Source organism: Drosophila mauritiana, chromosome 2L, assembly GCF_004382145.1.
Source record: "Drosophila mauritiana strain mau12 chromosome 2L, ASM438214v1, whole genome shotgun sequence".
In the NCBI taxonomy this organism is placed as follows: Eukaryota; Metazoa; Arthropoda; class Insecta; order Diptera; family Drosophilidae; genus Drosophila; species Drosophila mauritiana.
In genome coordinates this window covers 11,869,758-11,897,133 of record NC_046667.1, presented here as the reverse complement: position 1 = coordinate 11,897,133, position 27,376 = coordinate 11,869,758, and the positions used below count along the sequence as shown (strand labels likewise).

General features: G+C 39.5%; 3 protein-coding genes across 4 annotated transcripts; all 3 read right to left on the bottom strand.

Moving 5' to 3' along the window:
• Positions 1-207: 207 nt before the first annotated feature.
• LOC117144104 (probable G-protein coupled receptor CG31760) lies at positions 208-26,024 on the bottom strand. Its single transcript, XM_033309126.1, has 14 exons — positions 25,968-26,024; positions 23,610-23,806; positions 14,968-15,434; positions 13,384-13,570; positions 8,105-8,297; positions 7,279-7,684; positions 5,929-6,230; positions 5,375-5,528; positions 2,172-2,281; positions 1,966-2,110; positions 1,690-1,898; positions 623-872; positions 378-562; positions 208-299 (listed from the first exon to the last, which is right to left on the bottom strand). Exons 3-14 carry the CDS (start codon positions 15,412-15,414, stop codon positions 260-262), a joined length of 2,628 nt encoding a protein of 875 aa, XP_033165017.1. The 5' UTR covers positions 15,415-15,434; positions 23,610-23,806; positions 25,968-26,024; the 3' UTR covers positions 208-259.
• LOC117144114 (zinc transporter 8) lies at positions 2,354-4,721 on the bottom strand. Of its 2 annotated transcripts, none has more exons than XM_033309145.1 (2): positions 3,448-4,721; positions 2,354-3,223 (listed from the first exon to the last, which is right to left on the bottom strand). In XM_033309145.1, exons 1-2 carry the CDS (start codon positions 4,697-4,699, stop codon positions 2,415-2,417), a joined length of 2,061 nt encoding a protein of 686 aa, XP_033165036.1. In that variant the 5' UTR covers positions 4,700-4,721; the 3' UTR covers positions 2,354-2,414. The 2 variants fall into 2 exon arrangements, with proteins under 2 accessions (XP_033165036.1, XP_033165028.1); XM_033309137.1 differs by having other exon boundaries at positions 3,105-3,223; positions 3,441-4,721.
• LOC117144129 lies at positions 6,410-7,199 on the bottom strand. Its single transcript, XM_033309157.1, has 2 exons — positions 7,156-7,199; positions 6,410-7,095 (listed from the first exon to the last, which is right to left on the bottom strand). The coding sequence occupies exon 2, from the start codon at positions 6,965-6,967 to the stop codon at positions 6,464-6,466; it is 504 nt and encodes a 167-aa protein (XP_033165048.1). The 5' UTR covers positions 6,968-7,095; positions 7,156-7,199; the 3' UTR covers positions 6,410-6,463.
• Positions 26,025-27,376: the final 1,352 nt, after the last annotated feature.

The window sequence follows — 27,376 nt, the reverse complement described above, 5'->3', positions numbered from 1 at the left end:
GCTCCGTGTCATCCAAATCGTTGAGTTGGTAGTACAGATTCAAGCTGTCATCCAAAATGGGCGCAAAGAGGCGGCGAAACTGTGCGATCAATGCCGCCTCCTCCTTATCTTGTCCTGGCCGCTCGTCTTCCTGGACAATCATCCCCTCCTCCGTATCCGCTAGGTGGAAATTAAACTCAATGGCATCGTCCACCAGGGTGGTTCTGCCCTGCCCCCTATCGATTTCTATTGAGCAATCTTTAACACTTCGTTGACCTCGTCAGACTTTGCCTTTGGGCGATTTTAATTTCGTTGGCGTGCTAAATGGAGACACAGAATTGTTATGATTAAGTCGCAGGTTATACCAAATGATATCCTTTTCATGGTATATGGCTCACCTGTTCTCATCCTTGCCCGTTTGCGTCTGCGCTGTGGAAACCGTGTTTTTGCTATATGGCGCTTGAAACGAGGTTGAAGTTATGGTAAAATATCCGCCCGGCTTTGGCTTCAGATGCCTGTTGTTCATCTGCATGTGCACAGTCTTCATGAACTCGATTTGGTGGGCCAGCTTCTGGACTTGTTCCTGTGGAAGATTGCCATATATGATTGAGCTGCCTAAATGATAATCCCTCTGTACCCTTACCTTGAGTTCTTCGTTCTCCTGGTAAAGATCAGGCGACTCCTCCGGGACCAGACCCACTCCATTTAGCGAGAATGAAGCCGTTATGCTCCGCACCTTGGCCTTCTGATCCCACTTGTCGCCCTGGCCCTTAAAGACACGCAAAATCTTTGGACCGAACACGAGGGCAATCGTGGTGGTCGTGGAAAGCTGGGTGCGCACAAATCCCAGCATATACTTATAATCGGGTCCGGCGTTCGGAAAGAGCATTACACTGCAAGGAAAAATCGGTAGTAAGTAAATAATCTATCACAAATTAACTACTCTAATATTCTGGCTACTTTGGTTTGCCAGCCAGTAGTAACCTAACACAATGGTAGTGGCTACAGGTGCGTGGCAAGTATTCCAACAAATTGCATTAATTATTAGGACTTCATCGAGGGAACTTCAGTGGACCAGCCGGAATGCCCCGGAATGTCTGTGTAAACAAAGCGACAGCCGGATGGAAGTCCGTGGAAATGGAGAGAAGGATGCGGGTCCTTGTGAGGCCAACAAAAAGGATTACGCGCGAGCACGAGCGCGCACAAAGCAAAGGAATTTAATTAAAACCGGGCCGCGTAAGACGGGCAGCTTTACATTTCCCCTAATGGACGGGATGCGTTTCCCAGCTGGATTACCCAACATGTGTCAACTGTTATAATTCAATTTGCTGCAAGTGGAAGCGTGTTCAGGTGGGCAAGCCTCCAGGATGTCTAAGTAAATATATGAAAATGTTTCCGAGCTTATGCCATTTTTTCTATATTCATAAATAATATAACTCCAGTTATTTGGATTGTTGAAAAAATCATAAATGTCATATTAAGATACATTCTATAGATTCGTTTAAAAGATACTTTATATATATTTAGAATATTTAAAGGCTCTTTTTACTTATTGGTAACTCTAGTGATATATATTTAGATATCTTAATGTACCATTACTCTGTTCAGTATCCTTTATATCCTCAATAGACCTTAATATCCTTCATAAAATTAATGAATTTATACAAATACACATATTCTTGGAAAATTTACAAGAATATTACTACTTACTGGAACACCACCATGGCGATATTGACGAGGGCTATGTTGTAGATGGCGTAGGAGATGAGCCGGGCCTCGTTGTACAGACTCTCCGCATTCCGCACATTGTAGCACACCCGGATGCCCCAGGCCAGGAAGAACACTTCTCCGATGGCCAAACTGTGATCCCACCAGTTGTACGAGCACTGCTTGAACTTCAACTGACTCTGGTCTAAGATCTGGATAATTACATAAAATATCTAGAATAAGGTTTCTTAACATATTATATTTATAAAGTTTACTAACCACTTCTGCTGTGGGTGTTGCCGAAATCGTCCATGTGCCCAAGTAGATCAGCATAACCAACAGAATGGGCACCATCCACTGCAAAAGTTGCTGATCATTCAGTTTTATTTTGTGGGCCGACTTGACGCGATACGTTAAGGAAACCCTTTAAATGAAAACAAGTACCTTAAAGTTTAAGATGAAATATTATTGTATAATAGTCCTACCGCCAGGTTTTCATAAGCAGCGAAGTGTAGGTGATGCAAAAGCCCATATGCCGCGTCCATTTAGTGGCAATACACCAAGTGGTATCCAGATAGGGAAAGATAGCTACCATCTAAAAAACAATAAAAGATATGGATTTAAAAAATACACCATTTAATTAATTTAATATAAAAGGGCTTGTAAATAAGTTCAAAAATTAAATATATTATATCCACACAGACATTAACATGAACAAGTTATCAGATTTATTCAGATCCCGAGTTATTCTTAGTTTTTTCCACATCAGATCCTCTTTTGCGCCCAGCTCTTCCTTCGCCCTTTTCCGGGTCCACGGATTTCCGTTTTCCATTTTTCTCCGAAGGGCTCAAGCATTGCCCGCAGTTCTCCATGCCCGGCGAATACTCCTCAATTTGTATGGTTGTCTCGAAGAACTTGAAGCGCTTGTGGATCAGAGTGGTGGCCTCCTCGAGGATCAGCTGGGGATCGGCATCCTTGGAAATGGCCAAATGAGCGGATAAAGCCACCTTATTGATGGACAGGGCCCATATCCTCAGGTTATGTACATGCACCACACCCGAAATGGACAGAAATGTCTGTTTCACCTCCTCGTAATCCATAAAATCCGGCGTGGCCTCCATCAGGACCATGAGGACGTCCCTTAAAATTTTGAACGTAACGACAAGAACCAGCACTGAAAAGACAAATGTGCAAACCGAATCCATGAAGGCCCACTCCGGCCAAAAGAATATTATCAGGGCGGCCACGAAAACGCCAAAGCTCTGGATGAGATCCCCAACCACGTGGATGATAGCAGCTCGGACATTGATGTTCTCATGTCCCTTTGCCGCATACTGCACGGATACGGATTTTCCCAACAGCGTGTCCTTTGACATTTTGTGGACTCCTGGCAGAGAGTGCGAGTGGCCGTGTTGCAACTGCATGGCCATGATCACATTAAATAATATAGCCAGTGCCGATGTGATCAGCATTATCTTGGCATCCAGATCGAAATCCTCGTTAACCCATCGCATTATGGCCATGTACACGAGGACGCCTGGGATGGAATTCTAGTTTAGTTGTCAGACTGACTGAATGATTTCAATTTAAAGCAGATAACTTGTTTTGCCAACATTTTAAAATTCGGTCTTACAGGCTGATTCTAAGCTGAACATGATAATCTAAATTTAATATTGATAAAAGCAAAGAGACAGTAATCTGCTGACCGATTGATAAGACTGGCAAGCTTTTCATCTACCAGGACGAATAATTACCGTTCACCTGTGACTACCCAGATGAAGAATATGGATACCATGGCCCCAATGACCTCAGCCCGATGCCATCCGAAGTTCAGACGCTCCGATGAGGGTCTGGCAGCCAAATGAAGTGCCGAAATTGAAATGAGAAACGAGGCCAGATCCGTCAGCAGATGTGCGGCATCTGTGGCAATGGCCAGGCTATTGGCCCAAATGCCGCCGATGACTTCGAGTACCAGGAAGATGGAGCACAGAATACAGGCGATTATCAAAACTCGCCTGGCGGCCTTGTCCACACCAGTTTCCTTCTCCCTGAAATGACAGTGGGCATCCCATTTGGCGGTTATATGCGAATGTCCTGTAATTGTGACAGTTTTCGGCGAATCGGAATTACCAGTTTTTTTCTCATTCGAATTTTCCACATTTTCTGGCATAATTTCATTGGGTTTTTGATCAGTTTCCACGGCGGTATTTTCGCCAATTGGTGTTTCTGGAGCACCTGGTTGAAAGTCCGATGTTCCAGAACCTATATCTTGGCGGGATGGCTTTTCTGGAACATAATATAGATTGCGATGGAAGGGAACCTTTAAAATATTTATACACCCATGCGTTTCTTCAGTATTCGTAGCAGTTTGTGGCTTCGCCTCCAACTCATTATCACTCTTTTTGGTGGCGGAATAATTTTGATTTGGTTTCAAAACTACTGGCGTAGGTCGCTTCCAAGTTTTGGGCTTCGATGCCTCCTCAATTCTTCTCAATTTGTCAAGAAACTCCGGCGATTCTTCACTCAACTGATTATTTAAAAGTGATTTGGTTGCTTCACAATTCTCATATTTTTCCGATCGTATGAGACTTTCGTTAGAGAAGTCTGTAGAAAGTTTGTTTGCACTTTTTTTCTTTTCTATAAAATCCTTTGAGGACCTTTTGGTATTAGGTATATTTTGATTAACTTCCGATGGAACTGCATCCGTTTTGTTGTCCTTTGTCCAAGCAAACCTTTTCCGGAGAAGTGCTGCCCAACTATCATCGCTTTCTAATTTCTTTTGCCCGGTTTTTGAAGTTGTATCTTTTCCATCACCCGTTTGCGATCCACATTCGGCATGATTTTTCTTAAGCACAGTCGACTCCTTTTGCTTTCCACTTTGGGTACTTCTTCTGGGTATTATATCTATATCGGGGATCTTGACCATTTCCCTAATTGCCGCCTGTAATTCCTCCTCGTCTTCTTCCTCAGAATCTTTATCTTTTGTGTGCTCATCTTGCGATTTCTTACTCATAATTTAAGGAACTAGTGTTCATTTTGATTAGAAAATCGACACATATTTGTACTTTTGGTCCCGTCTTGCATTCCACCCTCTTAACCCATTTTTTTTTTATTGTACCTAAAGTCGTGTATTGCCATTGTGTTTTGCTTTTATGGGTGGTAGGTGGTTTTATGTGTCCACTGGGGGGTTAAGCATTGTTGGTTTGCTAATGTGGACAACATAATTGCCAGCCAGTGAACGGGGAATAGAAATCTAAACGTTTTTGTCTAGTAAATGTAGTATACACTCTAGCTTTAGTTTAAGTAAATTGAACAATGTATACTCTCTATTTAGCTTAGCCAAGATATTTAACTTCTTTACTTTACTATATAAGTCACGAAATAATTTGAAAAATCTGCAATAGCCTTTCGACGCGTAAGTGCTTAAAAGCCGCATTTAAAAACCCATAAGTGGTACTTTCATGTGTTGGCTTGTTCCCAGATCCCTTTGCCGTCTGTGAAATGGGAGTGGGATAAGGGCCAAAACGGGTACACATGTGGGTTAATTATGAATGGGCGCGTGCCGACCACTTTGGGCCTTTTGTCGCATTAGCAACATTGTTTTCAAATGGCCTTTGTATGTTTCTGACCCCTTTCTGGCCCCCTTAATGGGTTAAGAGTGTTGTCCCCAATGGGGACAAGTACTCACCTCCAGATACATGATGGCGCAGCCGATGAGCGTGATCATCAGAAAGATGGGGCTGGCCACCTTGAAGACCTTCACGCGACGATGCCGGAAGAGATAGCCGGCGAGAACGAAGGTGCCGCAGGCACAGCCAATGGATATGGTCAACAGCGATATTCTGAAGGAGCCAAAGAAAAAGACATTCACTTGAAGGATAGCAAACAAATGGCGGTGATGGAGTGTGATGCCTTTGGTGGTCTACACTTTCTTCAGTTATAACATAATTTTTTTATTTAATATAAATATTTGCTATGGAAAATTCAAAAGCGAGTTTGGCTTATGCCATCTTTTAGTTGATTAAAACCAATTAAAAGATTTAATTTCTTAAAAGTTGCAGTGCGTAAAGAAGAATTTTAAATTGAACTTCAATGAAAATTAAGTCATTTATAAAACAATATTTATTGTACATTTTCAGCTACTGATTTTTATTTGCCAACCGAGAAAGCAGTCCACTTAGCAACACACATAGGTATCACTCCTACCATCACTGGCAAACACAATCGGATGCGGATACCCACCTGAATGGCCAGTGGTAGTTGGCCAAACATGGCTCCGGACCCGTGCACGTGTCGCAGCCGGGGGCGCAGGGCAAACACTTGAAGACCTCGGAATAGTAATTGCTTATGTTGTCCTGCTGCTCCTGCCAGGCAATCTCCATGATGGTGCCATTGAATCCATCCGGATGCCGCAGCGAGTAGAATCCCCCGCGGCAGAGGCACTGGTACGATCCACGGGTCCAGCTGCTGCTTCCGGTCAGCGCGGTCAGCAGTTTGCCACCAGTTACGGTAGGAGTCTCCGCACTTGGCTGACGGTAATCGCACTGCAAGGAGGCAAACAAGTGGACTCGGATTAGGCGGCATCAGGTGGAATCGTTACGAATTGGACCAAATGCACAACCACCAAAGCACTTTGGTTCTACACAAAAATATTTTATGTTACCCTTATTATTTAAACATTTAAATTGGAATCAATTTGATAAAAATCAAATATTTATTTCGTATAATATTTATACAATGGACTGCTTACAAATGCAATTTGGAAAGCAATAAGTATTTAGAAATATATATGCAAGGCCCTATTAATCGCGTTTAAAAAAGATCTAACAATAGAGGTGTTTCTCTCTGGTATCGGTGGGCTGACTATTGGCTCCAACTCCATTGGCTCTATATCTATATCATCATTGGAAACGGGTGCAGGAACTTCCTCCTCCAGAAAATGCACGCGTATAGAAGGAGTTTCTTGCACTTGAACTGTGCTGATTCTTTGAAAGGCTTTCTTTTCTTCGGCGCTCATTTTGCGCCAAATGGAGACCACCTCTGCGCGCAGCTTTCCAGGCTGTTCTCTCCTGCATTTGTTTAAAAAACTCTTAAATGCCGTACAGGAGCGAGCTCGACGCGCCACCTTTGATGGACTTGGACTAACGGCCATCGGAGTATTGAGTCGTGGGCTCCGCCTGGTGGGAGTTTTATTTAGGATGGCAGATGGTTTCGGGGACACAGGTACTTTTCTATTGAGGCGCTTGACGGGCTTGAGCAGCGATGAAGAAGACTTTCCCATTTTCTACCAACTGTCTTGCTAACTTGTACAAAATTGAGCTGTGTTAGTGCTTTTTAATCGGCGTCTTCAGTAGTTCAGTTGTCCAACAAACCGACTCAGGACTCAGGATGTCGTAGAATGTATATGTTCTAAGAATATTAGACAACTAAAATGTATTGTAAATTTAGCAAAAAAAAATTTTTATTTACCCAGAGTTGCAATCGAATGTCAATGACACATTTAAAGTCATGGCTAACTAGATAACATTGTTGGCAACAAATTTGAAAATCCTTACATAACCTATACACTAAAAAAAAGTTTAGTTTACTCACCACCATGGAGGTGCGATGACACTTGTGGGAGCTGTGGAATGCCTGCAGATCGTTGATGGTGCTCTCATCGATGGCCCCCATTCTGCTGCCCAAAAACGAGGTTCTCCGTGCCCCCAGGCGATTGTGCGTCTGCAGTTGCTGCATTTTCTGGCGGCGACTGCCAAATGGATAGGGCTCCGCCTCGCATTGGTTAACCCGCAGCGTGGACACGTCAATGTCGATGCTGATGAAGCCCCTTAGCCCGTGGCGCCCAATCGGCGGAATGGCGATGCTGTAGGACACCAGCCAGCGGCTCTGGGAGCACGAGAAGTAGGGATAGGTCCACCAGCCCTTGTAGTAGTTGTTTGGCGGACTGGGCGCGAATTTGGGCGAACGCAAGGTGGGTGAGGAGGTCTCATCGTCGAACCTGCGGAGGAGATGCCAGATGAATGCGGGGTAAAGAATGCTGTAGCGTTGCCACTTTGGCTTTTATTTTTAAAAATTACTGACTAATATTTTTATCTCTACTTATTAACTTTTTACAAAATGTATGGCAATTTTAATTTTTATCATAAATTCATTTAAAATATATTATTTTGATTTAATGTCATAGTAAAGTACACTGAATAGAAATATTTATTTAAAATTCTTTATTTTAAAACCTTAACTACATTTATCTGCGCTATATTAAACAGTGTTTAATATAACAGACAGCGATAACAGACCCAGTGTTTATTTAATGTTTTAATAGAAATGAAATGCAAGTAAAAGTTAAAAGTAATTTTAGACTTTCCGCTAGATTTCAATCTACAATCTACTCGACAACCCTGATGATTTTTCCACCTACCAGGGATAACTGCCAGCGGGTTTTTTGCCAATCTGCAGTCCGTCCTCGTCGTACCGCTGGATTTCCGCCGCTGCCCCCTTGACCCACCAGACGTAGGACTGGACCGCTCCATTCGTCAGATTCAGGGCCAAAATGCGGGCACCGGTTATAAAGTCATCGGTTAGCAGGCCCTTGGCTAAAGCATCCGACAGTCCTGTTGATGAAAAGCGGCAGCAATCGTTAGCATGGCCAAAATGTTATTTGAATAATTGGTGGCGGAAATGAAATGAAAGTACGCAGAAAGTAATTACACATCCTACTTGCAATTGGTCGTGTCACTTGGACTGCCCGTAATTGCTGATTACGGAGCCCAAATTGCCCAACTTTAATTATTTATGTTGCGAGGGCTGCGGCTTTCAGTTTCGGCCAGCCATCGTTTCGATTTCCCAGAGGGAAATGCATTTCCATTGTTGATTTCCCAGCCAGCGTCGTGTTTCGTTTGATTGCGTTCGCCGTGATTTACATAAATATTTTCGCAATTTCAACATTGTTGGGCGGTTATTGCAATAATGCTTATGTTCGCATGCACAATTATTAAGCGAAAACAGCCAATGTTTTTAACCACTGAAGCATAATTTAATATTTAATTATTCCTACTCATTTTACATTGCAATATTTTTCTCAGCTTAATAAAAATTCATGAAATCCTTTGAAATATATTCTATAAATATTTTGCAGAGTTTGTTTCAATTCAAGCTTCTCAGTTTCCATTTCGAACATAATTTTTGGTTAATACACATGTATATATTTGTTTAACAGCTTCCCTTTAGCAACAATGGCTTTTGTTTTGTTAATTAAAACGCAGCTTTTAATTAAATGATGATATGCAGTCACATGAATTATACATGTGCAATTAAATGTGTTAATCGCGCTACGAGACTTTGGGGCTGTTTACCCAATTGAGTGGCATTCTGGGAAACTTAAAGTGCTTAACTTGCCACATCTGTTATTGTTGTTGTGACCTTGAAAGAGTCATTAAAATCCGCAGCCGTGGTTGCAGTTGTTCTTTCGGCCTTGGCGGAAGTGTCAACCCAACAACAATGATTAATATGCGCGGCAGGACATCAGAGGCCTTCTCTTTCTCTCTGCTGCCTTCTCGCTCTCTCCACCAGCAAGTGTGTGAAAGTGTGTGGGCGGTGACTGTCAAAAGCTAATATTTTTGCAACACTCGTCCGCCCTGCGCTTCCAGTGTTGACAAGATTTCATAAACGAATCCGAAAAATAGCTGAAACAATACTGACATTCAAACCTTTGGCAGAAAAAGCTTACCATTTTCAAAAGATATTAGGCGCTAATAACTTGTTCTTATCTTTCTTTTTTTAAACTAAATAGTTACATGAATAAGAGCTGCTTAAAACGCAAACCAGTTCAATAATAATATTGAAGAAATGCTCATTTTTACAAAATATTTTTAGCTTGAAGTTGTATTTTTTAGCATCAAGCAATAATAAAAACAATATCATTTTTAAATGCTGTAGAGTGCTGCACTTTTTAAAAATATTAGTATTAAGCTTCTAAAATATAATAATGAAAACCAGTTGGATTAGCGAGAAAACACCCTAAAGGATATCGCTGTTGTTTAACTTTCTGCGATGGAAAAAAAAGGGGGAAGGAAGCGAAAGCGAAACGAGAATTGTTTACAAAGTAAACTTATTTAAATTCGATTACCGCAACTTCCGTGGCACTTTCTTTATTTTTATGTTTTAGTATGTATAGGGTTTGCTTATTTTCCTTTTCCTGTTTGCCGCTGTTGCTACTGTACAAGGTACGCACAACATCTCGGAAACTTTTCCTCTTTATCCTGGAGAAAGCAACATAAACCGAGCACGTGCATTTTGTAGTTGGCCAACTTTTTTGATTCCGTGCCGTGGGAGTGGAACTGAAACAAAGGATCTGCGATGTGCCACTATATGTTAGGAAAATGGCGCTGTACGTTTACTTATTTCGCACGATTTAATTCATGATTATGGTTCTTTAAATGTACATATGTGCATTTAAAGTGTGCATTTATAATGTGATTATAGAACACATTATAAGAAAATATTAGGAATAGATTAGGGATATTATACCGTTGAAATTTGAAATATATTCCGACAATTTGAAATATGTTTTTCTAATATAACCCTATTTTTTCACAAGTTAAGTAAGCTGTTTGTTTAAGCGCAATATTTCGTATTCAACACATTCGTTGCGGGAGATTTTAAGAAATATGCGAAATCATATATTTTTTTACAGTGTATATATGTGTGCTTACTTCTTATCCTTTTCCTATTCTGCAAATTGTGGCCGCGACAGAACGCTTATGGTAAACAACATTTCGCATTTGCTGTCAGCTGGTTTTCACCTGAGAAGGTAACACACTGGGACAGAACGAATAACGTGAATAACGTGAACGATGTGCTTATGGGTCACGGACTCATTCATCATCCGCTGAGCCATTTTGTTCCGCACTCGTTCGTATTCCGTCATCAATCTTTTTTCCACTTTTTGGATAGTAGGTGGATTTACTGGCACTTGGGCCTGTTTTTAACTCACAGGCAAGGTGTTGCAGACAACATAACAACAATTGTTACAACTTGTGTTTGCCTTTTTTCTTGGCCGTCCGGACAAACAAAAGTTGCAGGGTGTGTAAAATTGGCAATTATTCAAACTACAGTCGGACATGTTTTTGCTGCCTCATGTGGGACCTTTTTTTGCAGATGCCAGGTGTTTCAGGAATAATTAAATTTACCCGAGATTCGGTTTGCCTGAAACTAGACATTTGGGGCCAATATTGTAGGGGAGTCCACAAGTGGAACATTTAAGTGGGAAAGGCGACTGAATAGTTTAAGTGAATCCCTTAAAGGTTTTTATTGTGTGATATATATTCTCAATTAAAAATTTAACATTGTACAAGTAAAGACCATTTTTATTTTAATTGCCTAGCTGCATTTACAAAATACTCCCATTTTGGGGCTTTAAATATTTAGGTTTCCAGGCGTTTCTTTATTTAATTTTACCTTACGACATTTAGGAAACTGTTTTCAGAAAATAAAGAAAGCACAAATAAACAGAAAAGGGGTTTTCAGTGAACCCAACCTTTTATTTAAGCCCAAAAGCAATGGATTTTCCACAAAGCCTCTCTCTGCGCTTCTCACATTTCGTACTTAGGCGCTAGCCAGATGTGAAGATATCCATTTGAGTGGCTACCGATGTTGGCCCTTTTAAATTGGCTTAAATTTATTCGATTTGCGAGGGCACTCTATGCGAATAATTTATGCGCCGCATCAAAATTTCAAGAGTCAACATCGTCGGACGAGGCTAAAATGGAGGCAAGTGCCAAAATTGTATACAATTGGCCGCCTCCTGTTGCGCTCCTTCGCTCAACATGACGATGGTAGATGAACAACAACGCCAACAAAAGGCACCAATTTGCTTTCGTCTTATGCGATTTTCGCTGACACGTCTCACCTTTTTTGAGCACGAAAGGAAAAGTCTGATATAGCTGTCTGCCTGTTTTTAAGACGGTGTGGAAATCATGACCATAATGGCAACTCGTGCGCCCTAACACTTCCAAGCTACCCCTGGTATCCCAATCCGATGCCAAGCCCAGGGACCAGATGCGATGAGTTCATTGTGCGTTCGGGGCTCTGACTTGCCCTTGACTCTGCATGACACACAGATAGCGTTTTATTGGATGATTTCTACACTTTGCGAATAACGCGTTGTCCTTAGCCCTGTTTAAGCAGCTTGGCGATGTACGGCCAACACTTTAGGGTGTAAAGGGTAGATTAAAATGGTATACTTGATTCTTTAAAAAGTTTTTAACAGGTAGAAGTAACCGTGTATAAATTTAACCAGGATCACTTGCCCAGTCGATCTAGGCATGTCCGTTTGTCCGCCCGTCTGCTTGTCCGTCCGTATAAAAGCTAGAAATTTCAGCTAAGCTATGCCGATTCTTAGGCCCAAAACTGTCACACTTAATAGATAGATTTCTAAATATTTTGACCTTTTCTTAAATATAAATGTAGACATTATAATGGTTTTTCTGTTCTTAAATAAACATGTTTGGAAATTGTAAGGCCAGCTTATGTTGCCATTCACAATTTCTTTCAGTTCATCACTTTGTTGGGCATTGTCAAGGCTGCTGTCGGGCGACTGGCAACTGGATCAGAATGAAAGTCTTGTCCTGACAGCCGTGCAGCGGCATTGGGGTTGACAACGAACGACGCACTTGTGGCGCATCAAGCGATGCCGACGCTTCGTCCTTTTTTGCTTCGCCTGTGTGACCCACCAACCACCACCCACCAACACCCACTCGTTGTCCTTTACCGTTGTTAGAACCAATGTGAGCGTTGTTGCTGTAGATTTAATTTAAAGTTCACATTGTGCGTTGTGTCATCCGTCGGAATCGTTCTTGTATTCAACTGTGATTTACCCACGATGCTTTTACGGGAACATCCTCAACGAGAACAAATGGATGGGAGGGGGTTCCAAAAGGAGCAGATTTTGTAAAATTAAGCAAGGACAACACACAGCATTTTACAAGGTTCGAGCGGCAAATGGAATCTTTACACAGCACAAGGGCTTCAGATTTCCACTTAAGGGAATATAAGGATTGTGTTTGAACTGAAAAGGACCCACTATTCTGTTGTATATAAATTATATATTATATCTGAAATATTATTAAAAACCCTTCATTTATTTTTGCTTAATTATATTTATATATTGCGTGAAAGTTCCAAGTATTTTGCATAAAATGTGTGATGGTACATTTTCCTAGAATCCCGCTTCCATGGAATTTTAAGGAAAAAACGCGGATTTTTAATGCTTTCAATATTTAATGGAATTAACCATCAAGCGAATGTGTCATGGTAAAAAGCATCCTGGTAAAAGCTGGAAATTTCAAGAGCACCGGTATCCGAAAATCAACTTCAGCGTGGCATTGCCGACGTGGCCACCGAAATAACTTTAAATGGCCGGCATTCAATAAAAAGTTGTGGAACTGAAACCATATCGATACAGTTAAGCCCACGCACACATACTATATTTTAATCGGCCGCATGTGGGCCACGCGTATTGACTTGGCTATATGAATTTTCCCAGCAGGAAAATGTCATCCTGCTGCGATAACAGACCAAACATTGTCCGCACGCAAACAAAAACAAAATCAATAATCGATGGATGGGATAAAAAATATTGCCATATATGCTGGCAGTAAGCTACGAAGGTGGAATTACATATATTCTGGCCAAACTCACCGCCGTGCCGAATGATGCCCACTTCCTGGAGTATCGAGGCGGCCAAATCGGTTTTCTGTCTGGAGCTCTCATATCGTTCCGAGTTGATGGGCACTTGTAGGGGGCGATATAGGGTCGAGATGCACAATGTCCCCAAGTTCTCCGTGGCAATGTCGTGTATCGTCACCAGCGATTGTTCAATGGACGTCTGTAAGTGGTTGGGGAGTTGGTCATTATTGTTATTTAAGTAGGCTTAAAAGGGGGGTGGAAATAGCCTAAGTACTGTACTGAAAAAATAAATACATATTTGTGTTAATCAAATTTCAAAATATTTCAAAAACACATCGAACACTTTTTAAATCATCTCACAATATAGATATTTATTTATTTATTTATATAATTTTAATAAATTATAATGCTTAAATAAGGTTTTTTTATTGGTTTGCCTTATTATCTAACATAATTTTTTCGAGTGCATTTACATATTTTGGGGCTACCCAAATCACTTTTTGTTGTCTACTCAAGCGATTGTTTCGCTGGCAAACGCATTAAAAATATATTTTAGGCGCAACAAAAACCCATGGTGACCATCATTTGTTAAGACCCTTTTATCGTTTGATTGGAAAATTACGTTATTGGCTTTTCTTTTTATTTTTGAATTTTTTGTTGCGTGCTCGGTTTTGTTTTTGACTTTAAATTGCTAAAGAAAAGAGAAAGAAATTGAATTGAAAACTTTTCTGAGAATTTTTACTTGAAGCCTCCATTGTCAAACAAGTGTTTTGTGTTTTGCTAGACAAACCAAGACAATAAAGTTTTGGTCAAGAGAAATGGAGCCCAAATGCGGATGTTTAGTTACACTTAAGTTTTTTTCTAAGGATTTTTCTTGGCAAGTATCTACATCAAAATTTGCTTGTCTCAACTGTTAAGCAAATAATTAAAATACTTTGTGTTTAGGATTAAGAATTTTAGTTTAAGTTGCTTAACAACTATTTTGTTCTACTGTGTAATTTGATCAAGACCATATAATATTTTGCCTTGCGAACTGCATTTGACAGCTCTTATCGTCCGCATTGAGCATCATTAAGTGCACACTAAATAGCCACTTTATTAATTTTGTAGTGAGAGGGGGTTGTGGGGCTCAAGTGGACTCCCGTCTCGCATTCGCTATTCAATTAAATTCAGCCAAGTGCCCCAAGCTGCAGAACGCACCTTGAACTCAGCTCCACATTTAAAGCCCCGCATTCCCGCTCTTGGGCAACACTTATTCCCATTATTTCAATTGCACTCCTGTGTAATTGCAGCTTAATTGGGGTTACCACTAGGCAACATGGAGTGGCTGCCAACGAGGAGTACACCTTTCTATATGCCCAAATGCCGGAAAGTAATCGAGAAGATCTAAATTTTAAAGAAATAAAGACCCCTCACAGCCTTTCTATCTATTTGAAGTATTCTGTAAACAACACAACTTAATTGTGGATAAATATTAAAATATAGTCTAATAAATATATATAAATACATGAAATTATCAACTTTAGCTTTATAATTTTGGACTAGGTGGACTCATTTTATTACCAATGTGCAATTCAGTGAATTTTGCAGACTTACCCGTGTCACCGTGTTTCCATCGCCGATCCGCACGATGTTCCGGAACGAATCCTCCAAGATGGCCCAGTTGCCGGCAAACTTATCCGCCGCAGATGACGAAGCTGGAGCTGATCCCGATGAAGTCGCTGTCGTGGATGAGGATAGTGCCGTGGTCGTCACCGTGTAGTTGCTCACCGTTGTTGTGGTGGCCTCGGGATTTGTGGCAATTGTTGTGGCTGCAGCCGCATGTTTTGCAAATGCGACGAGGAGCAACAAGTGCAGCCACAGCAGAGGGACAGCTTGTGTTGTTAGCCAAGTGTAGGTGTCCACTTGTTGCTGCCGCTGGCAGATGGCATCTCTATCTCGAGGACCTGCCACGCCTTCATGCGCCCCCTTTGATCCTTCCGCCGCCGCCGCTGCCGTCGGCTTCTTCTTTCTGCGCCTCACCACATTGTGCCAGCATTTCATTGTTGTTTTCGCATTTGCAACTGCAATGGAAGGACACAGAACGTGGATTAGTGGCAGACAATAGTGGCTATTAAACGCGAATTGAACCCGTAACACTGTGAAAATGTAAACGGTCTTAAATATAGGGAATATCAGATCATTATAGTGTAGTAAAGATGCCTTTACTATTTCCATATACAAAACACAAAGTTAAACCATACTAAGTAAGATACTTAAACTCGTGTCCTGACAAACTGCTTACAACATGTCATTGACAACCATTTTAAACATATTGATGTAGAACTTAAAAGACTCCTACATAACTCCCACCATAATTCATAACTTTAATAGGCAAAAAATCGAAAAAGGGACTTCAATCAATAAGGACTTTATGGCGTACATATATGTTTTTTTTTAGCCAGGTCCTTATTACACTTTCTTACAAATGGCTGCCATTTTTCCGAGTTTGAAAGCACTGCAAATAAAAAGGCAAGTAAGACGTGGGTGTGTTACTCTCTTTTCGGGTGCTGGAAAAGCCATTATTATGACAACATGAGCAGACAGAAGTGGTCTGGAAATCAAGTCCAAAACTTACTTTCCATGCCTTTCACTTCAGCTCAAACGCAAATGTGTAGCATTTGCCTTCTTTCTTTTTGCTACGCGTTTTATTTGATATTTACATTTCGCTCGCTTTCACTGTGCTGACGTGGAAATGGGTCGGTTATGCAAGTGCTTTCCACCCATTCCCACCTATTTTATTTATGCTTTCAGTATTTATTTACGAGTTCGTTTCATTCAGAACAGTGTTGTAGGCGTTTAAGTTAAGCAAATGGCTATCTGTCCATGCACTTACTTGGCTGTCATCGCATTCTCTAGTTTCTGACTGTCGAGTTTTCTTTCGGTTTGTTTACACCTTCCGGGCCATAAATAAATATTTTATCAATTTATTTATGTGTCGGCTCAATATTTTTTGCAAGTGGTAAAAGACGTACGACGAATAATTGAGCATGGGTTAAGAAAGCAAACAAATATTATTAGTTATTTAGAAGCCAAAAAGCAAGTTTTTTTTGCAAAATATGTCTCTCTAAGATTATATTTGGTATTCTATATGGATTTGGTAGATACATTGGCTTACGTGTCGTATACTTAATTTTGCTCGGTACATGATTTATGGTAACATTTGAGCTTTCTATAAACACCTGTCGCTTTTATGTAAAATATTATTATTATTGATGGGTCCAAAGAATTAAGGTTTGCAACTTTCAGTGTTATCTTTCATTATGGATAACTGCTCCCTTGTTTGTCCAGGAACCCCTTCCATCAACTCGTATCCACATTCTAAAGCTGTAACCACCTAGTGGCCCCCAACCATATATGCATTAGCCATTTGTTGGTATATGGTAAATGTTTATAAAAAAAATTTGCCAGCCATTTGAACTTGACTGACGACAGCATGTGGATTATGACGATGATGATGCTGGGATGGGATTATTATGATTCCGCCCACAGCGCTCCATGTTTATATTTATTGTTTACAGTTGGAAAATTCCTTCTTCTCCATCTCCATGGTCGCGTTTTTCGCGTTTCATCAGCATGACTAAGCAGCGTGCCAGGAAAAAGCAGCACACACACATGGCCAAAAGTGCAGACAGGCAGCGATGCTGAAGATATATGAGCAATATGCAAAGGATTGAGTGGATAGCTTTTGACTGGCTTTGCCACCAGGAGCTCGTAGCCAAATGTTCCGAAAGGGTTCAAGGCACACACACACACAAACACACACCCACATACACACAGCAATTCATCAGAAACCGAAAAAAAGAGACTTATAAGCAAAAATGCTGTTGAACATGGCTGCCAGTTGTTTATCCTTTTTATTTGCTGGCTAAAATAAACATGAGCGGGGACAAAAAACGAAAGTCCCTCTAAATCTGTGTCGGTCACATGGGGAATATGTACGAAAAAATACACTGGACAGCAAAATCATAGTCATGGCTAGTTTACTTTGAAAATAATTTAGGTATCTTATAGCATTGCTGAAAATCTTGTAAAGAGGAATTGAAAAGTTTGAGTTGTGCTCTACTGTGATCAAAATTTTGTTAGCCACTGTTAGAATACATATAGAAAACATTCTTCTACCTTTTTAAGTTTTAAAATGTTTTTTTGAACCCCTCAGCTTGCCGCATTTTTGTGGGCTTCTGCATTTTTTTTGTTTAATTTTCTGCTAAACTCTTTTCATGCATAAAAAATGTTTTTAGATTTGGTTCGACTGATGGAAAGAGACTTTTTTTTGAGGGTTTTGGTGGCCCCCTTGATTAATAGAATACCTATACTATTTCTATGCTTCTGGAATTGGAATGTGCTACAAGGTGAAGAACATATAGATTGTAATTCCTTATGCACACTACTTATCTTTGCTGTTAAGCGGAACTTACAGTACAAAATATCAAAGATATAACTTTCATTTGCAATAAAGGTACCATCTGAGAACGAAATCCGTTGCCACTTTGCATCTTATTCATATAATCTAACAAAACGACTCCGTGTTAGCCATACAATCAAAACTAATCCTGGGGACTCTGCTAACTGTGGTCCTTTAGGGGTCCTGCCAATCATTTCGGCCACGCCTATCAGGCATTTCAAATCTCTGGGACAATTTGGCAATACCCGCCGAACCAGATTCTCTTTTGAATTAACCAAGGTCGTTGCTGGCAGCGTTTTTTTTTTTTTGGCTAGAGAAAAACTCCTGAGGCTTGCATTAATTTAATGAGGTTCCTTCTGCCTTTGATTTGCCTGTGGTTAATTTTTTTTTGGCCATCCCATCGCTTTTTTTCGGCTCGAGTGCCAACAGACGTTGAAGGAAATGAAACGTTTCAACGCCTTTTCACAGGATCTTCTTGCCGGCTTTCCTTTTTCGCCCCACCCATTGAATTCATTTGCCAACTGCCTGCGGTCAGGATGTCACAACTCAACTGGAATAAGTGAAGTTGTCAGTTGGCTGTTTTAGTTGCTGTTCCTGGGATTCCTTAAGCTGTTTCGGCTGTCATGTGTTTTGCATAATGCTCTAGACTTGATTGAACATCTGATTCGACATGGATCAACTTTCCCTTGTCTGTGGCCAAATTAGGTTGTAAAAATTGCTTTGACGATTAGGGTTATCAGTACCCATTTCAGAAAAAATGTTAGCCTTCGTTACATTTTAAATATTGTAGAAAGAAAGTTATAATCATGTTGGTAAAATGTATTTATAGGTGTTACTCCCTAAGTTTGTACTTTCCGTCGATGTCTTACCTTGCCTTTCTTTGCTAAATTGCCATTTACCAAGTCAGCCCGAAAACATTTGTACAATGATATATGTATATTGTCCACATTATAAAGTCATAAAAAGAAAACACACAATGAGCTTAAGGAATGCCTTGGGAGCAGACAGGAAACGGAAACGGGGAGGCAAACAGAATACCATAAAAATCAAATCAATGCAGAGCTGAAATCATCGCATATGAGCAGGATAAATGCATTGCAATGGATTGGCAGATGGTTTTCGTCCTTTTTAGCGGGCACTTTCCGGCACATAAAGCACATGAAATTATTATGATCGAAAATCAATGACAGAGAAAAGAGACAAAATCAGCAGAATGTTGCTAAAACGCACAATTGCCAACCATCGTGATGGGGGTTGTATGTAAGAAGCTTTTACTGGCGAGCTCTAAATGGGGCTTAAAGGACGCTTGACCCTCCCCCAGGCATCGCGCCCATTTGAAGAGACGCACAAATGTGTAAAGCAGATAAAAACGTGCTTATGAAAAGGTCCCTGGAGCCATAGATATAGTTTATGCGATGAAAGGCGGCAGCAGAAAAGCAGCCATGGACCCCAAAATAAAGCCACTGGTCGAGTAGCCCGGAGATGGGGAAAGTCCCTCCTAAACAGCTCAAAGTTTGTTTGCCTTTTCCCTCAAAACGAGGAAGTAATTTAGCTTTAACCCATTTCCATAAATACAAGTTTGCTTTCATGTCCGCAACTTTGGACAGGTGCAAGTGTTTTTCCGGTGGCCTTAAAGGCGGAAAAGTCGAAAGGCGACAGAAAGTGTCGCAAAAACTGCAACGACATCAAATGAGATAGCGGCAACAGCTGGAAAAAGTCATTTTGCCTCCTGCACTCAGAGCAACATTAGAAACAGACGCACAAAAATATATTTACTGAAAAAATAATAAAATTATACATATACCACTTTCTATGAAAAAGCGTTGAAGATGGTCTAAAAGTTTACTGATGTAAAATATTTCCAGTCAAGCTATAAAAATGTATTAAAAATGTTCTTTATTCATAACCTTGATTTATAACCTCGTTCCTGTGCTTTACTTATATTAAATATATTATGTGAAAACTTTAAACTTTAAATGCGAGCAGAGAACCAAAGCAATAATAATACAGACAAGCTGCTGCGCTGGAAAAACCGGGAAAATTGGCAAGGACAAAGTGGGAGCAGAAGTCAAAGGACTAATATTAATATAAGGAACAGCCACAGTAGTGCCAAATTAAAAATAAACTTATAAACATGTTGACAAATTTTGTCTCTGCTCGTTTTACTCGGTCCTTATTGTTTTTCCTCCATTTTCCTCCATCTCGTCCCTTTTAAACGCACGTCATGTGGAAAAATGCGCTGGAGGACACAACTTGAAGCTGGCGGAAGGAATGCGAAAAAAAAGTAATAGTCGGCTACCCCACGAGGAGCCCCACTAAAAAACTTAGTTGGAGCAGCTGGAATAGCGCATCTGCGTTTGATGTCTTTACCCAGGAAGTGGGTGGCGCTGGGCGGCGGAAGGGGCTTCGACATTGCATTGCTCCAACGGCATAGATATTCCATATAGTGTTATTCTTTTGGGAGAAAAAGGAGCGGAGCCGACCAAAGTACAAGTACTGAACATTTTTAGGTCTAGAATACTTTTGTTCTGGTCCTGAGCTTGTAAAGGTCCTGGTCAAATGGCATCAGTACCCATTTGGATATAAGATATTGACGTTATATCTTTTATATAGTAGAAAAACTATTCAGATTATTAGTTTTAAATTTAAAAGTTTCTTGTAACATCTTTCAATAAAAATATGATACTTAATTCGGCGTACACATGTGAAAAATGAGTCACCACATTACGACGCATATGTTAAATTGGAAAAGGATGAAAAGGACCTCGTTAGAGGACACAATCTATGTCGCCATCGCTTCTGTCGCAGTGTCAATTGCAGTTTCCATATAAATTAGCGTAATTAAATGTCGAACAAATGCTATGAAATTACAGCAACAAAACTGTGCTTAATTGTGCTATTTATTGTTGATCGTTAAGTTTGCTTGGTTACTTATTGAAATATTTTTTTAATAATTGTATATAAAAATAATATTTTTCATATAATTTTTAGCACCGCAATGTTTTTACTGAAAAGGCGATATACATATATGTTTATATATAAAATTGCGTATACGCCCGGTTGTATATTACCACCAGTTAGTTATTCATTTCCATCACTTTTAAAATTAAAATATTATCCTTGTTACAAATTCATCCCACTAGAAGTTTCTCCTTAAAACACACATTTCCCAATTCACTTCGTGAACCTTCACACCCCCACTTTTTCCCACTTTGGCGACCATTAAGTGTGAAAGTTCCCTTTAGAGGAGGCAGGATTCCGACTTGTTTGCCACAGTTTCTTGGGACTTTTAAAGGATTTGCCAGCGTCACTGGGTAGAAGGCAGGCGAAATTAAAATGGAAGTGCAAATTTGTTTCTGTTGTGAAGGCAACTCTTTGGCGTTTGACTTTTGGGCCACGCCCATGGCTGCCCACTGGGAAATGCAAATGAATCTGCCCAAACAGTTTATAAAAAAATGCACGCCCTCCAGGATGTCACGCCCCTTTCGCCTGGCTTTTGGACAAACCATTTCTGTTCACTTTGCTGGCATTTAGTTATTTTCCCTATGTAGGGAATTATGCAGATATATACATATAGATTTGAGTAATGAGAAAAGTTGCGATTCGGGGCAGTGCGGATTATTCATTAGCAGTGGTTTTTGCTCGGTTTTGAGCTTATTTAAGACTGCTGCTCCTTTTTTTTGCTGTGCTCCCTGCATTTCAAATTTCTGAGTAAAGTTAGTTCAACTAACACTTTTTTTGTTGCCAAAACTTGTTTAATGAATACCTGATATTTCCATGGCTATTTCTCAATATATTGTGAAAAAAGAATCGCTTTACATTGGCTTTATATTAAAATATAGCTTAGAAATTGTAAACTTCAGGAAATGAGCTTATAATGGGCTTATGAAAGGTCTTAATTTTAATTCAATATCTGAGTAACAGGTATCTTATAGTCTCGACAATCTACTGCTGCACGCTCTCCTGTTCCATTTAATTACGTTTTGTTAATAACGTTGTAAAAAAAAGAGTAATATAATCACCATTCGGCCCTGCTGATTATTATTATACTTTTATTGTGGCTCGTGGCTGGTCAATAATAACGTATTTCCCCGTTTTTATTAGGCCAAAACAATCAACACCAAATAAAGTTGGCTAATAAGAGTAGAAAATTTTGTGTTCTGCTTCTGGCCAGTTAATACCATTAAAATGGGTCCTTCGATGAGTTACATTTGTTTAAATATCTATTAATTCCGTGGATTGTTACTATTTATTGTCATTGGCAGCAGTCACCATGTGGCTCCTTTTTATTTTGTGTGTTTTTTCTGAGCAATGTGATTACGGTAGAAGTAAACTCGGCCGGGAAATGAATAAGCAGCTAATAAGCCCCAAGAACATAAGCAGACTAGCAGCTCAAGTGCTTACACACTGCCGCCCATAAGTTCGCATACACTTGGGGCTTTTGTGGGGTCTATTATTATTTTCCAGGCCCGGTTTTCCGAGCTGCTGGTGGGGCATTATTGTCAGACATTGAGTGCTATGATTGATGTGGAAAAGCAAATGCCTTATCCATGCGAGCAGGGCTTTGTTTAATTATAACAAATGAAAGGGCTAAAGGAAAATGCCATAGGTTGCAAGTGTGATACAGTAACTTGCATACATAAATATACATACTTTTCAGTTCTTGAATAAATCTAAAACGTTTTGGGTTAACCTTTTCATTCTCTAAACCAGCTCAAATTCTATTACTTGGGTGCTAAGCCTATTTGTTAACTTTCACTAAACAATTATTTTCAATTAAATTTGCCATGTTTTTCATATCAGTAAAAGTTTGTCTTTTCCATTAAAATTGAGCCATTGTTTATGTTTGCTTGCAGGCAAAATGTCTTTAATTCGATTAAAACGAAAATTATGTTATTCGGCTAACTTTATGGGCTAATAATCCTGTGACTTGAAATCAGTTTATTGGATTTTCCAATTAAATGCGATTAACTGAAATTAAATCTTAATGCTTTCGTTTGGTTTTAGATGCTGACATGGAATGCAATAAATTTAATATCGCTTGGTATTAGGAATTTTAGAAGCGATTATACACCGCATTAGTATGCAAATTTATACTAGAGACTGGGATTGATGGTTCAATGCCTTCTTCAGGTTCAGAGTCCTGAATATTTACTGAGCAGACATGGGTATACTTTTCATTTTGGTCTCAGGAGACACAGAAAAAAAGGTGAACGAACAGCCGAACGCATACACACAAACCGCTAAGATACATCAATATTTCTGGCCAGAATTTGTAGCATACTTTCCAGGGTCGCCAGTCGCGTTTTGAGCCTTAAAGCCATTTAATTTTATTACACTTTGTGGACTTTAAGAGTCAAAACGGCGGTTAAATGCTGCCTTCGTCGACAACCCAAAACGCTCAACGAGTAAATAATTCAAGGGATTCAATTATGTACAATAATTTGGTATATGCTCCACATAAAATGTATATACACACACACACACACAGGTTCTCGAAGGTCTGGGCTAAATTTAAATCTCTAGAAATGATGAAATGGAATATCTATGCCGTACTTTGGGGAGCTGCTTCATGTTGTTGAATGAATTATGAAAATTGGGTTAGTTGCGTTTTGCCCAGCGAAGATGAGAAAAAAAGTTGTGGGCGCTTCAAAAAAAAGTATTGTAAAAGGGGCAGCTTAAATATAAAAGTATAGCCTTAACAACACTATAAAGAATATGTTTCCGCTTAATTTATGCACTGCCTAGAATATCACTTACTCATCACTCTTCTTATAATTTAACAATAACTCACCTCCTTTTCCTGAAACTCAAATCATGACTCGCACTTTCTATTTGCCTTCTGCAAAGTTAAAGACGTCTGATTTTCAACTGTTTTTCCTTTTGTATCAGTTATTACTGAGCCTGTTATTTTCACTTCATCATCTCCCTCCACTTTAGCGTTTCTTTTATTGTTTGGTTTTATTCAATTTTGTGCGGAGCTGCTTTCTTCTGTGTGTGTACAAATATTTAAATACATTTTTAGAAATGCTATTGGCTTTTGCCAGCTTTTGATTATTTGTGAGTGTCGCTTTGGCTCGTTATTGTTGAAATTGGCTTTATTTTAAGTTATGCAATGTTTGCTCATCGAGTTTATGTGTTATTTTGTGCCGAGTTTATTATTGGTTTAAAGCTTAAGAAGTGTAACGAATATTTGTGATTGCTATTCTAGAATCTCGAGTGCTAATACTTTATATAGTGTTTATCAATCGTTTGATTCACAAGTACCCTTTTTAGAGAATTCAAATTTCAATTTTAAGTCATTATTCATGTTCAAATATTTGCGCACTTGTAATTATAAGGACGCACTTTAGCATAAAATACTGTGTCAAATATCACAAATATTTTGATTAAAATTCCTTCGGTGTCTTGCAATTAATCGCCAACTTTATGCCCATATTCTAGCAATTTTAAACTTAGCATCCATGGAGCTGAGCACACATTATCGTTAATAATTAATGGAACTAAAAGTTTCCTTCAGCCCACAAGGACAACGTCGGAAAGTTGCTGCACAAACTTTCTGATGGGGCAGGAAAAAAAGAAACTTTTAAATACTCTTAAAATTTGCCAAAGGCAAATCGCGGAAGGAGCACATTTGTTGGCTAGTCCTTCGTAAATTCCCTATAGCTGAGCTGATATATTTATGAATATTTATTACGCGTGAACTGTCGGTTATTAAAAAACTTAATTGATGCTGCTGTGTAACCTGTTGCCGCCTCACGAAGCCAGAAATTTCCATCGGTTTGCCCGTTGGCAGCAAAGTTAATTACAATATTTCATTGCTCAAAAGTTGGTGGGGGCGGGTGCGTTGTAATTTTTATATCCAACAAATTGCCAACAGCGCATTAAACACAAAAGTACAAAAAAAAAAAAGAGAAAAGCAAAATTACGCCGACGTAGAACTGGTCCAAAATGCAAAGCAATTTGTAGTAAATAAAAAACGGAATGCTGAAATGGCGCGCAAATACGCAACTCAAACAGGAAGGCCAACTTTTCACGCCCCCACAACAAACACCCGTATAAAACACACATACATATACGCCTATGCGTGTGCGTGTGTGTGTTTGTGTGTGTGGGCACTCACACCGAGGCAATACGCACAGATGGGGCCAATACATTGACATTGGGCACACGGGCGACTTTGATTTTCATGACCAAGTGAAAGCGAGACACCAAGAAGAAGACAGCGAAGTGCTGGAAAAGGCAGTGCACAGTTGTCTTTTCTCCTTTGGCGGGCAGAAGACTGAATGCTCTTAGCACACCAAAGTTTTCAATAGGTACAACCTGCAAGGACTTTACTGTGGTCAAAACTACAAAATACGAAACAAAATGGCTGAAAAAAAGTCGGCCCTACAGCTTGTATACAGTTTAAGATCTTTACTTTTTAATGATCCAAAGTTGAACTGAATTCTTGATGCTTGAAATGTTGAATGTTTTTATTCTAATTACATAATAGCTAGTTTACTTTGATATACAAATAATTCCTATCTAAATATATGTTTCTAAATATGCACAGAGTGTAGGAGTTCTTTATGGAAATTTATATATTTCTTGAAAACAATACCTTCATATATATTTGTAATAATTATTCTTTCAAAGCAAAGAGTTCCATTGCATTGAAATTACATAAGTAAATACATTATGATAATTAGGAGTGCAGAGATCTTGCGTTTGCATAAGACTCCAAAAGCAACTTGTAAGTAAAAATCAGAGGCAGACACACCGTTTTTCTGTCTAGGAGAGATTTATGTATTTCTTAGGTTTTTCTGCCCTGTTCTCCGTTTCACTTCTTGTATTTTTGGGCAAACGCCCACGCGGCGCCAAACTGCGCAGTCTGCTCTGCTTGATTATTCAACAGAGTTTATATCAAAACACAAGAATGTGTGTTTTATTTAATTGAAGTCACTAAATTGAATAACGTTGTTACGACTTGGAATTTGACATATATGTAATAATTATTCAAAGCTACATTTATTTAATGCACTTATTCTAAGCTTTGGTTTTTATTTATGTCAAGCATATTTTCAATTATTATATAATAATATTATTAAATTACAGCAGATATCATTTTATAGTTAATTTTTGAGACACCCACACACTCGCACACACACACTGGCTTTCTTTGAAGGATGTACCGTTATTCCGCTATGGCACAACCGACACACTCAAAACTCCGCGACGAACTGTCCCGTTATCCGTGGCTCCTGCTGAAGGAGAAGGAAAAGTTCGCCTCGCCTCGTGCTTTTTCGCTCTCTCGTGTGCGTGCTTTCTCTTTCTCTCTGTTATCAATTTGATTTGATTTCGCCCTCAGTCCTCGCACAATCTGCCTTCGCTTGCGCTTGCAAGGGTGACTGCGTGCTCAAGGATGTTCGCGAATTCACCACACTTGTCGCTCGCTCGCAAAGACACCTGTAGTGTGAAAGCTTTCGTTTTGTGCCAGTGTTGTCATGCCAAAGTTAACAATTAGCTTACATCAATTTATTTTCTTTAAATGTACATTTTAGTTTCATAAATTGAGTAATTTTGTTCATATATTTTGCGTATCTAAGCAGCAACGGAATTAAAACTGTGAATTTTATTACTGGTTAATATTTATTATATTTTTTAATTAAGTTTTTTACATTAAGGAGCAGGGAAGAATACAGGTTGTTTATTTCCCTAATGTATATATTAAAAATGACTTACTTAATGCATTCCTGCAGTTAAAATTCCCATTCAAGGTCCTTCAAGTCATTGTGTATATTTAGATTCTAAATGGGGTCAAGCTTACCCCAAATGAGTTATAAATAACTTATGCCAACGTTGAACGCACTGAAAGTCTGTGTCCAGGGAACTCATTTCCCCGAAAAACCATTACGTTTTTATCCTCAATTACTGATGCAACAGAAACAACCTGTTGACATTTGTCTGCTTGTGTTTACCATTTTTTTCTGAACCAGTATTTTCCATGCACATCCACCGCATTAAACGCTTCGGTATAAAATTTGCTACCGTCTAAATGAACTCTTAAAAGTGCTCTGACATTTCACATTGCCGTGCAGGGGTCACGTGGCTCGTGTCGAGCTTTTCACTGAAAAAAAATCTACTGCAGTTGCGGTTCAATTCATTTAAAATGACAAAAGTCAATTATTTCGAGAAACTGATGGATCTTAATATATATGTTTAAAATACATACACAATCTATATAGGAATAGGCTCTCTCTTAACTTATCACCTCCCTTATTTTTTTACGATGAACTTTTGTAGCTGCTTATTTTTGCCGTTGAAGAAGCGACCATTTTAACTTGAAGTCCGACCTCTTTTAACCTGACCCTCATGACCGACCCGGCAACAGTTGACGTAATTTGCAGGTAATATGTGTGTTGCCTGTTGCTTCTGTTTCCAGCCACTTTACTGACCAGGACAGCCACATTTCATCCGCTTTCTCCGCTTGCCCCTGTGGCTCTTTATTTATTTCTCCTTGATGGAAGGGGGATTCGTGTGCAAACGAGCCAATCGAGCCATATATTGATTTACGTGTGC